This window comes from Sphaerodactylus townsendi, linkage group LG07 (assembly GCF_021028975.2).
Source record: "Sphaerodactylus townsendi isolate TG3544 linkage group LG07, MPM_Stown_v2.3, whole genome shotgun sequence".
Taxonomy (NCBI): Eukaryota; Metazoa; Chordata; class Lepidosauria; order Squamata; family Sphaerodactylidae; genus Sphaerodactylus; species Sphaerodactylus townsendi.
The window spans coordinates 54,210,210-54,224,042 of record NC_059431.1 but is presented as its reverse complement, the minus strand read 5'-3'; the positions used below and the strand labels follow the sequence as shown (position 1 = coordinate 54,224,042).

At 43.8% G+C, this 13,833-nt stretch overlaps 1 protein-coding gene across 1 annotated transcript in view; it reads left to right on the top strand.

Annotated features, from left to right (window-relative positions):
• The window catches only part of TMEM232 (transmembrane protein 232), a 194,093-nt gene that overhangs the window by 176,676 nt on the left and 3,584 nt on the right, over nt 1–13,833 (top strand). The window contains exon 14 of the mRNA XM_048503411.1: nt 5,748–5,835. Coding sequence (XP_048359368.1) covers nt 5,748–5,835 — 88 coding nt within the window. The remainder of the gene's footprint in view (nt 1–5,747; nt 5,836–13,833) is intronic.

Here is a 13,833-nt window from a genome sequence, read left to right as displayed (position 1 = left end):
TTAAAATATCAACTCAGAAGGTTCTTTATTATAGTCTGTCTCAACAAAATTGCAACAGAAAACTCTAAATTAAAAGAAAATGCTAAATACTAAGAGATAAAACTACAAAGGGTAGGGGAAATTTAAAACTTATCTTTAAAAGGTGGAGGAGCTCAACGAAGAGCGACCGCTCAGCACCAACTCCCACAGCTGACCAGATTATTAAGTAATGCATTTGATTCATCTCCATGTTGCTACCATGAGGACTTTAGTCCTGTCTCGGCTCTGGGTGTAGGGAAGATATCCGGAGCAAAGTTGTGCTCGCTGGCAAATTTCCCCGCTCTGGCAGGGAAGAAAATTAAGTGATTTTGTTTGCCATTGAGAGAATGTAAAGTGAAAGCAGGGCTTGAGGAAATCTTGCTGTGATGGACATTCTCTCCCATAGCGCAGTGGACACCTTTTGCATAATTGACCAATTCTTCTTGCCCTCCACTCTGCTTGAAATTGTATGGGAACTTTGCACATATACTAGAGACAACTAGTACTTTTCTGCTAGTAAGAGTTTGCTTGTAGAGGGTTTTCTCTATGGTATGTAGTCATTAGCCTTTTTGTTATTTTCTTTGTGTAACTGTTTTGCACTTTGACACGTTGCCTTAAACCTGTGTTTTAGCATCTTACATTTCACTGTTTTAGCATCTTGCATTTCACTGTTGCCTTAAACCTGTGTTTTAGCATCTTACTTTAATGAAATTTAAAATATATTTTGACATCTTGGAATTCCAGTTCAGAGCCCACAGTACTTGGAGTTGCTATGACCCCAAAGGCAAGTCAGGTCTTTGACAATCATTATGTTTCTACTAGGCTTTTTATATCTTCTTTTTCAGACAGTGGATATACAGTTGTGACAATAGCACCACTATTATAAAAAAAGATAAGTCTGGCCAGCGTAGCTGAGGCCTCTGTAGAAGGAGGTTAAGTGGGGTCAAAGTTCAGTGACTAAAATAAACCATGAAATATTCCCTCCTTGACAAGAAGCATAAGCAAGCACCCTTGCTTCTCCCTTGGGCTGCATGCCCAGACAGCCTGTGAAGAAGACCTTAGGGACGACTGCTGATCCCTCTATGAATAGAAAGTGTGGGCATCCTGCTCTAATTAATGGTTAGGACATTGCAGTTTTCCTGGTATCTGTGTCACTTGGCTGAACACCAAAGATGGAGTTAGACGGGGTTCTGCCCTGGAGATCTCTTCCTGTGTATAGTTGCATGTCTTCGAGGGGTTGGATCATTTTCAATATTTCTTAAATTGGTTGCAGATGCCCTGGTCCTTGATACCTAAGAACTCATTAATTAACCAGCATCTGACCGTTCCTTTTTAAAGAACTGGTTATTCTATGATATGATGCTATTGCAAAGGTGTTCAGCCAATTCCCCCCCCCCCCCTACTTTTTAAGTGATCCAATTTAGGAATATTTTTTCTTCACTGTAAGAAGATTAACTCCCCTCAGCACATTTAAAGCAAGGAGGCGGGGGGGGGGGGAACCCACCCTTAAATATATCTACAGTACACACCTGGTATATTTTTAGTCACAAAGCTGTAACATCTAATGATCTTATGATTATAATTATAATCTGAACTCAGAGTAATTACAGAGCTAATCATTACTGCAGAAATAAATATGCAATAATAGGCTAGAACTAATTTGAAGGGGGGGCGCTGCACATATCAAACCAAAATGACACAACACAGGCTTATGCTATGGAATGTGTAGCTTTCAAAGAGGATAATACATACTTACGAAGAATAGGTCTAGCTATGACTGTTGTGGACTGATTACATACAATGTGTTTGCTGAGTGGTGGAGGCAAATGTCTGCCATAACATGATTTCTTGTACAGACATATTTCCTCCAACCCCACTTCACTTTCCACTCTCTCCATAGCAAGCGAAACCACTCATAGCATGCATTTAAATTTGCTTTGCTGCCAGAGCATCACAACTTTGCCCCAGACTTCCTCAGACTTGTCAAGGAGGGAATATTTCATGGTTTATTTTAGTCACTTCCTCTTCCCTGCACCTATGCCCAGCCTTCCTTCGGCTGCCTTCCCCCTGACCCCCTTCCATGTTACCAGCTTCTTTATACTTCTTCAGATACTGCCATTGATATATCGATAGTATTATTAGGAATATATTATCGTCCCCCTGACCAAAGCGCACAAGAGGATTCTGAGATGGAAAAAGAAATTAGAGAGGCCAACAAAAGCAAAAATGTCGTGGTAATGGGCGATTGAACCATCCCCATATAACTGGAAAAAAATGTATGTTCAGGTCACAGTAAGGAGAGAACATTCCCGATATGCTAAATGACTGTGGCTTAGAGCAGATGGCTGCAGAACCAACCAGGGAGATGTGGACCCCCCAGATTCACTCCTGTGTGGGACTCCAGGACCTGGAAAAGGGAAGTCGCGTTGTTGAGCCGATAGGGAACAGCCACCACAATGCTTGTCAGATTCAGTATCTCTGCATGCTAACAAGGGACAACTAATAATGTAGTTACATTTACCTTCAGAAAGGGAAATTTCAAAGATGAGGGGGATAGTGCGAGGAAGCTGGAAAGGGAAAAATCAAGAGAGTCAAAAAATGTCCAAGATGCTTGAGGTTATTTAAAACACAGTCACAAAAGCTCAGCCTGGAATGTGTCTCAAGTAGGTTAGAAAGTTATACCAGTCCAAAAGAAAGCCAAATTCATGGTTAACAAGGGACGCTGAGGAAACCATTAGGAAAAAAAAAAAGATGTCTTTTAGGAAATGGAAGTCCAACTTAACTGATAAAGAATACCCAGAGAGAACACAAATGGTGGCAAAGTTATGTGCCAAGCTGTCAGGTGGAGGCAAAAAAGGATTATGAGGAACACATGGCTGTGGAACATCAAACCAGCAACAAACAAGTTCTTCAAGTACATCAAAAGCAGGAAGCCAGCAAGGAAGCGGTAGGCCCAAGGATGACAAAGGGTCAGGCGTGCTAAAAGATGACAGGGAGATTGCAGAAAGTTGAATGAATTCTTTGCATCTGTCTTCACTCCAAGAGGAGGTGAGGAAAAAAATTCCTGCACTCCGAACCAAGCTTCTTAGGAGGCTTAATCCGAGGAACCAACAAAGATAGTGTGGTAGACAAGGAAGAAGTTCTGGCAGCCATTGATAAAATTAAATGTTACCAAATCCCCTGGCCCAGATTGCATTCACCCAAGAGTTCTTTAAAGAGCTTCCAAGCATGAAATTGCTGATCTCTCAATTTTAATATGCAACTTATCCTTGAAATCAGGCTCCATCCCTGAAGACTGAAGCAAGATGGCCAATGTCACACCAATCTTTAAGAAAGGATCTAGGGGAATCTGAAATTACAGGCCAGTCAGTTTGACATCTGTTCCTCCTGTAAATTAGTAGAATCTGTCATTAAAGATAAAAATTATAAAACATGTGAAAAGCAAGACCTGCTGAGAAAGAGTCAGCATGGCTTTGCAGAGGCAACCTGGTTCCTACAAACTTACTAGGAGTTCTTTGAGGATGTAAACAGGCATGTGGATAAGTGGGGAACCAGTGGACATTGTTCACTTGATTTCCAAAAGGCTTTTGACAAAGTTCCTCACCAGAGACTATTGAGAAAAACCAGCAATGAAGGAATAAGAGGGGAAGTCCTCCCATGGATTAAAAAACTGGTTGAGAAACAGGAAGCAAAGAGGGTGTAAATGGGAAATTCTCACAATGAGAGATGTAGGGAGTGGTGTCCCCAAGGATCCTGTGATTGGGACCAGTGCTCTTTAACCTATTCCATAAATGACCTGGAAGTAGGTGGGTAGCGTGGTGGCCAAGTTTGATGATACCACCATGTAGGGTGGCATGTCCCACAAAGGATTGGCGAGGAGCTCCAAGCCGGACCTCGATAAATTAGGTGAGTGGGCTAAGAAACGGCAAAAATGCAGACCAATGTAGCAAAATGCAAAGTGATACCATAGGGCAAAAAATCCAAACTTCACATACATGCTACAGGGTCAGTGCCATCAGTCACAGACCAGGAAAGGGATTTCTAGCGCCTTAGTTGATAGTTCCAAGGGAATGTCAACTCAATGTATGGCAGCTGTGAAAAAAGGCAAACCCCATGTTGGGGATAATTAGAAAGGAATTGAGAATAAACTGCAAAGACTGTCATGTCCTTATATAAAGCTGTGGTGCTAATCAAGACTTGGAGTAATTGTGTCTAAAGGCTCTGGTCACACACATCTCAAAAAAAGGATATTGAAGAGATAGAAAAAAGTGCAGAGAAGGGCTTAATTTAGGATGAGGGGACTGCAGCAATCTCCTTATGAGGGAAAGGCTGCAGCCGCTTGGGACTTTTAGTTTGAGAGGAGACGCCTGAGGGGGATATGATTGAAGTCTATAAAATTATGCATGGGTAGAAAATGCTGGACAGAGAGAAATTTTTCTCTCTTTCTCACAATACTAGAACCAGGGGGCATTCATTGAAAATGCTGGGGGGAAGAATTAGAACTAATAAAAGGAAACACTTCTTCACGCAACGTGTGATTGGTGTTTGGAATAAGGCTACACAGAGGTGGTGATGGCCACCAACCTGATAGCTTTAAAAGGCTTGGACAGATTTATGGAGAGAAGTCGATGAGGGAAGAAGCTACCAATCTTGATCCTCTTGATCTGAGATTGCAATGCCTTAACAGTCCAGGTGCTCTCGGAGCAACAGCCATAGCGCCACAGCTTTAACATCCTACATGTGAACTCCCAAAGGCACTCAGGGCTACTGGGTGGTAGCAGAGAGCTGGACTAGATGGACTCTGGTCTGATCCAGCTGGCTTGTTCTTATGTTCTTATGTTCTTATTATATTATAATACAATAACAGGCTCTAGGGGCCATGGCTGGCCAGCTGCTCAACAACCTCCACGCTCTGCATGTCCAAGAGCACTTGGCTGCTGCCCCCAGCTGCCCCAGGCCCCCTGGGGGCTTCATCTCCAAGAAGGTCTGGTTGCAGACAAGCACTGCCCACAGACACCGCTAGAGGAACCAGATGGGGATCAGGACAGCTGACTCCACCATATGGGGATGCTGTGGGCAGCAGGCAACATTGTCAACCTGCCTGGTGGAGTGGCACTTCTGCCCATCAACAGTGACCTGGAGAATTTTATGTTGAGAAGCCCCGGCAGGGCACCTCACAGATGGTGCCCTGGCTGCAAATAACTCCTGTGTTCAGATACAATATTTTATCAGCGCACCTCTGTATGCCAGTTTCTGGAGGACAGCAACAATGAGCAAGCTTCTGAAGACATCTAGTTTGCTAACATTGGTAATAAAATGGTAATGCAAATCTTTGGTAATAAAAACTTTTGATACATCAGGGTTTTTCTGTATATTCTCATATAGTAATGCCAATTTAAATCTTTCTCCTGCCTCTGTCAGTGTTCCACAAAAATAATTTCATGCAGTGTTGGATTAAATGTGAAAAGCTGACATTCTGAAAAGCTTTACAAAATTGAAGGGCAAGATCCAAGTCTAGTGGCACCTTAAAGAGCAACAAGATTTCCAGGGTATAAGCTTTCAAGATTCAAAGCTCACTTCCTTTTCTCATTAATGTAGGGGTTTATCAAAGAGATGGTAGACTTGGCACCATCAGTAAACATCAGCTGATATTCAAATAAGGGTGGACATTCTCATATAAGCACAAAATTGATGTCAAATAACAGATTTCTCCCTCTTTCTTTCTAAAGGGAAAAGTTTTTGCAACCACAAATACCGATGTGTCCAGATTTTTTCACCCGCACTGATATGCAGCTGAAAAAAATAATTGAGGTTCAGGTAAGAGCAGGTTTTAAAATGGGCATTTGCTTAAATTTAAAAAAATCACAATTTGCCAACATGATTATTAGCTAATAAACCTCTGCGGCCCTTTAATTAACTTTCTGAGTTATGCCATGCATTATCCTAAACAATAAAATGCTAAGGCATTGAATGTCTGATGATGAATCCTCAGCCGATGGGAGAGCAGAACCTGCTCTCCCATTGGCTTAGGGTTCATCGTACTGACATTTGATCCCCCCAGTCCACATTGGTACCTCACTCCCAACCTACCCCAAGAAAGCCCTTCCTCACCCCCTTCAGATGCCCCCTGCATCTCCATCCTCACCCCCTTCAGATGCCCCCAGATCCCTGCCACTGCTCTGTGGCCTTCCAGAAGCCCTCCTGCCTGCCCAAACGGCTGGGTTGGCTGGTGGAGCAAGTGCTCCACTGCCTGGTACCTTCCTCTCACCCCCACCCAAAGAAAGCCTTCCCCCCTCCTTCAAATGCCCCCTGCAAACGCCTTCTCCACCCCACTGGAAGCTGGACCCTGGCCTGGCAAACCCCTTCCTGGCCGCCTCCACCCCTCTGCAGTCAAGCCAGGCCCTTCCTGGCAAATTTCATCCCTCCTGCCCCCACAATCAAGCTGGGCCCTTCCTAGCTTGGCAAATCCCTTCCCTGTCCTCCCACCCTCAGTCAAACTAGGTCCTCCTGGGGCCGGAAAACCCCTTCCCTGCTGCCCCCACCCCCTGCAGTCAAGCCAGACCCTTTCTGGTCCAGCAAACTCCTTCCTCGCCCCCCCTTCCTCGCCCCCCCCCTTCCGAGCCAGGACCTACTTGGGCTGGCAAACCCCAATCCCCCTCCCACCTGTAATCAAGCCAGGCCCTTCATGGGCCAGGAAACCCTGCCCCCAATCAAATAAAGCTCTTCCTCACCCCCTTCAGATGCCCCCATCAAATGCCTTCCCCTCCCCCCACTCAAGCCAAGCCCATCCTGGCCTGGCAAACTTCATCCCTGCTGCCCCCACAATCAAGCTGGGCCCTTCCTAGCCTGGCAAATCCCTTTCCCATCCCCCCACCTCGACTCAAGCTGGGCCCTCCTTGGGCCGGCAAATCTCTTCCCTGCTGCCCCTGCCCCAGTCAAACTGGGCCCTTCGTGGGCCAGCAAACTCCTTCCCTGCTTCCTCACCCCCTGCAGTCAAGCCAGAACTTTCTAGACCCAGCAAACCCCTTCCTCGCTCACCCCACCCCCTGCAGATAAGCCAGGCTTTTCTTTGCCCAGCAAACCCCTTCTCCGCTGCCCCTTATTTTCCAACTCCCTAATGCTTACCTTCCACCCCTCCCAACCCCCAGCCATCTCCCTATGATTCCTATTCACTTTGGCTTTATTTTCCCAATTTCTGTGTCCTCTTTTCACTGGATGTGAGTGGCACTGTTCAAGGGGATTTTCCAGAGCAGTACTGAAATAAAGCAGAGAACCCTCCGATCTTTTATTCATAGCTGAAACATCTTCCTTGAGGTTATTTTGATACAGGCCCCTGGCAAATGGGAGCTGATAAAAATGGGTGATAAAATAATTATTGTGTGTAAATGCATGATTGAGTGTGCTTGTTGTGTGTGCTTGGCATGGACATAGTGCATAGGCCAGAAAATGTTTAGACATCTGGAAGGGAATGCATGCTTGTCTTAAAAGCTATCTAAAGGCGACTTTAAAGTTTGAATGACAGAAAAGTTTGAAAGACAGAAAAACACCACTATTACTTAGTAAATAGCAACAGACAGTTCAACATGTTAAGATATCACTTTTATTAACTAAAACATACAAGATTTTATATATATTTGTGCGTGTAACTCGTCCCCTTTGCCCTGTTACATATATACAACTGTACCACAAGAAAAACATTAAACTTCTAACAGTATAATTAACATATTGAGCTGGTGTACATGCATCAAAATCAATTCAGACCTCTGAAAACAAACAGGCTAACTGTACGCTTATTGTGCAGTCAATGAGGGGGAGGGCTTAAACAATGTAGGAAGTGGTGGACGTGTTATGTTGGCATCTGTGCCACTAACACCACATAGTGGCACGGATGCCGGCACCGAGGGACTTACCCCAGCTGCAGCAGGACCCCAACCTGGAAGCTGAGCCCTGCAGCTGCTGTGCCTTTAAGTTTGTTGATAGGTGGAATTAAGGAAACTGGGAGAAGGAAAGGCTGACAGACAAACTGGGTGCCACTGCAAATGTCTGTGTCAGTGTTCTGGGGGCATTCCAGGGGTGTTCCTAGAAACTGTAGTTAGCTCCCAATGCACTTTTGGCCTAGTAACACCCCCCCCCCCAGCACTAAAGACTTGGGTCACCTTTTCATGATTGTACACTTTGGGCTTTTCCCCCGGCATCCATACCACTGATTGCCTCTTTAAAGGCAGCGTGGTCACACTGTCCCCAGACACCACGCTACTGCCTCCTTTCTTTGGATTGGCCTTTTATACTTAAATTAATTTGTGAATCACTGCCCCTTGTACATTTTACGCATGAAGATAAATCAAATTCCTTTGCTCAGTTTGGTGGATATTCTCTATTTGCAAAATATTCTACACTTGTTGTATTGAGTTATTTGAATGGGTTTATTTCTGCAAGTTTGACCTAAATGGACACATCTGGTGGGAGTCTATGAAAAAATAATGTTAGTATTCCGCAATGGGCACTAACTGTTAAGAGATGGTCCGTTGATAGATGATGACAGCTGGGAGAAGGTGACCCCTCTCAACTGAGGGAATGGGACAGGTGTGCACTTCTGAAGAAAGAGCAGGTTCAAATTTTTAATAGAAATAGAAAGAAGCCAGCAAAGATATTTGTGAACTGGCTAAAGCACTCTCAGGTACAGGAGTTCCCACTCTCTAGGGACAAATGTGGGTAGTTAGAGTGCCTCTTTGTCTCTCATTGGGAGCAGCAGTGGTGTAGTGGTTAAGAGCATGTGCACTCTAATCTGGAGAACTGGGTTTGATTCCCCCCTCTGCCACTTGAGCTGTGGATGCTTATCTTGGGAACAAGATTAGCCTGTGTACTCCAACACACGTCAGCTGGGTGACCTTGGGTGAGTCACAGTTCTTCGGAGCTCTCTCAGCCCCCCCCCCCCACAGGGTGTTTGTTGTGGGGGGGAGGGAAAGGAAATTGTAAGCCCCTTTGAGTCTTCTTGCAGGAGAAAAACGGGGGTATAAATTCAAACTCCCCCCTCCTCCTTCCTTTCTCCCGGCTGTGCTTTGTTTGTACGTTATTAAATAAAGTTAACATTCCAAAAATGCCATAAGTCTGTACTAGTGCTCTCTCTTCCTTACTAGTACAGACCTATGGCATTTTTGGAATGTTAACTTTTGGAATGTTAAACAAAACCCAGTTTTATTTATTTATTTAGGTCACTTTTAGGCACCTCTCCAGGGGTCCCTGGAACTTCTTGCTATTCAGGGAATTTAACAGCCAAATATTTCAATGAGAATTCAGCCTTGTACAGTATCTGGCAGCTAGCTTCAGTAGCAGTCACCATTTGAAAGCAGCTCGCATATAGCATTCAGGATTTAGTGATGTTTTATAGCTGACACACTGTAGTAATGAGTATTTTACAAGATCTGACAGGTGACATACAGATGCCAACATCTAACTGTCAGTAATTTACAGCATCTGATAGCTGACATGCAGTAGTGATCAATATTTGACAGTAACAGATCAGATACATTGCAAAAGAATGTAATAAATTTCTGTTAACTGCATTAATTCATGTAATACATTAAAACATGCAATACATCATGTTTCAGTTCCAAAATGTGAATATCAAATTTCAAGTTCAAATTTCAGCATCAAAATCCAAAATTTTATTCAGTTTTGAAATCTTGCAAACTTTCATTCCTGAGGATATTAGAGATTAGCTTCGACCAGAGTGGAACTCTGGTGGAACTCTCTGTCAACTGACATCAGGACCCTGTGGGATTTAAACCAGTTCCACAGGGTCTGTAGGAGATGTTCCACTGGACTTTTAGTTGAGGCCACCCGCTGTCCCCATTCCCTCTGACTGGTCTGCTAACCTTCCACCAACAATTTACCATTGACCATCTAGTGGTGGACATTTCAGTCTGAGCATTCTCTCCCTCCTTGTTCTGCTTTACCATTATCTGGTCTCAGCAGTCTCTCTCACCATTATGATGACAGCAGGATAGAAGTATGGAAAGATCGGTGATGTTTCTTATAGGTTAAATTAGAAAATTCTATTGCTGCCATTTGTTGGATACATGTCAGATTTTTAGCATTTTAGTTTTATTTGAGAGTTATATTTTTATATGTTATAAGCCACTCTGAACCTGACCATGGTTGGTGTCAGGGCTGCTGTCAGCATGCTCTGATGTGGAACAGCTACTGGACACAGGGCTGTGGCCAACCAACCACCCACTGCCTTGCTAGCATTCTGCCACCTGTGCTTCTGGGGGTGGTGGGGGGGCAGGTTGAGAGAACTCAGTCAGCAGGCTTCATGTGTAGGAGTGGGGAAACAAAATAAGCCCTTTGGGGGCCCATAAACTTGAACCCCCAGAAGCAAAGTTCACCAAGCCTGGATGCTATTACCAGGAGGGCCCCCTGGAGCCACCCTAAAAGTCTGGTGCCTCTATTTTAAAAAATGTGCAGCCTGCACAGAAATTCCCCTTTGGGTACAATGGAGCCAAGGCACCGCAGAGCAGAGAATCTAGAGCAATTTACTGGGGTGCCTGTCAGGAGCGCATGTTTAAAGCTAGAGGCACCAAAATTTCAAGGTCTCATCTGGAGACTGTCCTGATGATATCACCTGAATTTGGTGAAGTTTGGTTCAGAGGGGGTTAAAGTTATGGACCCTTAAAAGGTAGCCCATCTTCTGTTAGCTCCCATTGAAAACAATGGGGGGATGGGGCACTTCCTTTGGGGGTCCATAACCTTGGACCCTCTGAACCAAATTTCACCAAACTCAGTTGGTATCATCAGGACAATCTCCGAATGAGACTGAAATTTTGGTGCTGCTAGCTTTAAAAATGCGCCCCCTGCGGGCACAAACATGAAAAAACACAAAAAATACAAAAAAATCAGATGGACCCGAATTTTTCAGGTATACCCAAAATACAGATAATTTTATGCCCAAATAAATCCAAATCCAATGTTACTGAATTTCTAGGTTAATGACCAAGCCTAGTCCAAGCCAACGCATTAGTTGTTTCTTATGATGGTTCTTGGTTAAAAGCATTTGATTTACAACAATGTCAAAGGGGAGGGGTGGCATGCAAAGAGAGGGGAGGGAGTGAGGGGTGTCATGCAAGAGAGGGGAGGGAGAGGGAGGGGACCTGGCATCTGGACATGGCCCACCCACCCTAACAGAGGGAGGGGAAGGGAAGGTAGGGGAGGGGAGGAGTGGCATGCAAGGAAGGGGAGGGCATCTGGACATGGCATCTGGACATGGCCTACCCACCCTAATGGAGGGAGGGGATGGGAAGGGAGGGGAGGGGTGGCATGCAAGGGAAGGGGAGTGAGGGGAGTGAGTGAGGGGTGGCATGTGAGGGAGGGATGGGAGAGGGGAGGGAGTGAGGGGTGGCATGCGAGGGAGGGGAGGGGATTGTATGCCATGGCCTCCCCACATTCTCTAGGGGGTTCTTTCATCAGGGTTACAATCCTTTCTCTTTTAGCATAACTTTTAGAATTTTATAAGTGCCTACTTCAGTCAGTCAAGCAAGAGTTAACTGTTGAAGTCACATGACTGGAATCCCATGAGCTTCTAGAAAGATCTCTTTGTTTCTTCTTTCAAAAAAGAGGAGAGGCAGACACACAGACACAGATAGGCTGAACAGACACCCAGAGTGAGCACTTGCATAGAAAGAGTTTGCTGTTCATATATTTAGTGTAAATTCATTTATCTAGTAAAGTTCTACAAAACAACTCATTCGCATCTCTGCCATTATTTATTCTGTTGATTTATTGCAATACAACAGTCACATATCCCACATTTTTAGCCAAGACCTTCTCACTGCTTACAGTAATTGGGATTTCCTTGAGCTGCTTATTTTAAGGAGTACATCTTAACATCATAGCTTTGAAGAGCATAATTGCCATCCTTCATTTGACAGACTCTCTAGTGAGTACTGCATCTTTACTTATGCAATTTTAATCTTAGCTGCAATTGGGTGGAAGATAGTGCTACTGCTTCTTCTCTTGGTTTCTTTAAAAAATAGTATGTTAAGTACTTTCTCTTTCCCACTGTTCTGGGACCAGTACAGAGTAATAGACCAGTACAGAGTAATAGAGTTAGATTTGATATGGAAGAAAAATATCCAAATCTTCACTCAGATATGAAGCAAACTGGTTTGTCTTTCTGATTCAGTCTTACCTGCCTCTCACGTGCAGGAGTTAACATATTAAAATGCTGTAAACATTCTTATTAATGATAACAGTCACATACAATTTGGATATATTCTCTAACATTTGGACTTTGGAAATTATTCTTGCCATCTCTCAGGTGACAATAGTGGTCATTCCTGAGTGTTCTTCCTTTCCAGACTGTTCTTTCTTTCCAGAGTTTTTCTCCAACTGCTATTATTAAGCCTTTCTGGGGGTTGAAACTATCATTCCTTTTGTGATACACTGAACAAGTGTTTATAGTTAACTCTTCATTGAGTTCCTACTTAGTAAACAGCTGAAGTACCAAGTACACTGGAATATATATTTTAGAATTCAGGGCAGTTTTGTCAAGTGGTAATAATGGTAGCTAAACCAAACATGCCTATGAGTCTTCGACAATGCTTATGAGCTACTTATTTGCTTACAGTACTGTGTTAGAGGAAAGACATCTCACTATTTAAGACAGGTCCATCCTTAATGTAATTGTGGGCATCCAATTATACCAATCAACTCCCCCCAAACTGTTTTCTCAGAATCTGAAATTACTTCCTTTATGCCCCAGAGCCTTATCACCTCTTTTTATGTGGCCATTATTTCCAAACCCTTCTTCCTCCTTTTTAAACCCAAGTTGCATTTCTTTCTTAATAAACATACTTTTATTGCTGTTTTACTCTGAGCTGCAGTTTCTATGCATAAAACAATCCCTTTAGGGCCTCCATTAATGCAGTAATGATGCTGTCATTGAGGTTCAAAACATGAGATGTGAACCTCTCCTTGACTGTAGCACTAAAGACTTTTCGTCTTTCCTGCACAATATTTTTACAGAAGCCATAGAATGTCTTCTTTGCAAAGGTTACTGTTGATTCCCCTCCTCCATTTTCCTGAGTTGAGCGGGCAGTTACACCATGAGTTTAGGGGAAAAAAGATGAATGCATATAATTCATTCATCTTCGAATAATGTATACAATGCATTATAAAGGTATATAATGCATTATAAAGATTTATAATGCATATAAGGCATTATAAAGGTAGTCTGCATTTTGAAATCCAAAGGCCACATGGATCCTTTTTGTCTGTCTATTTCACAACATTTAAAGTTTGGTTTCTGAACAAACTCTTGCAACCAGGGGTCTATCTACAGAAAATAGCACCTAGGGCAAGCACTGAAATTGTGCCCCTGTCCAGACATCCAGTGGTGGGATTCAGCAGGTTCACACCACTTCGGCAGAACCGGTTTTTAAAATGGTGCTTATAAACAACCAGTTGTTAAATTATTTTAATCCCACCACCGGAACCGGTTGTTAAATTATTTGAATCCCACCACTGCAGACATCTTTAGATAACTTTACCTTTATTATAATATCAGCTTTCAGATAATTGTACCATAATATGAGGAGTGGTGATGAGCAATTGTGAGAGAGCCAGTAGTGGGGTGGGGGAAGGGTAAGAGCTACATAGAGTGATGGAGGGGGGAGGGGGGAGGAGTGGGAGGAAGAGGCACCAAGAGTAATTGAGGGAGAGTGATACAAAAGGAAGAGAGTAGCAGAGAGTGATGGATGTGGGGGAGGCAGGAGGGAGGAAAAGCAATTGAGGGATCCAGAAGGAGGAGAGACACAG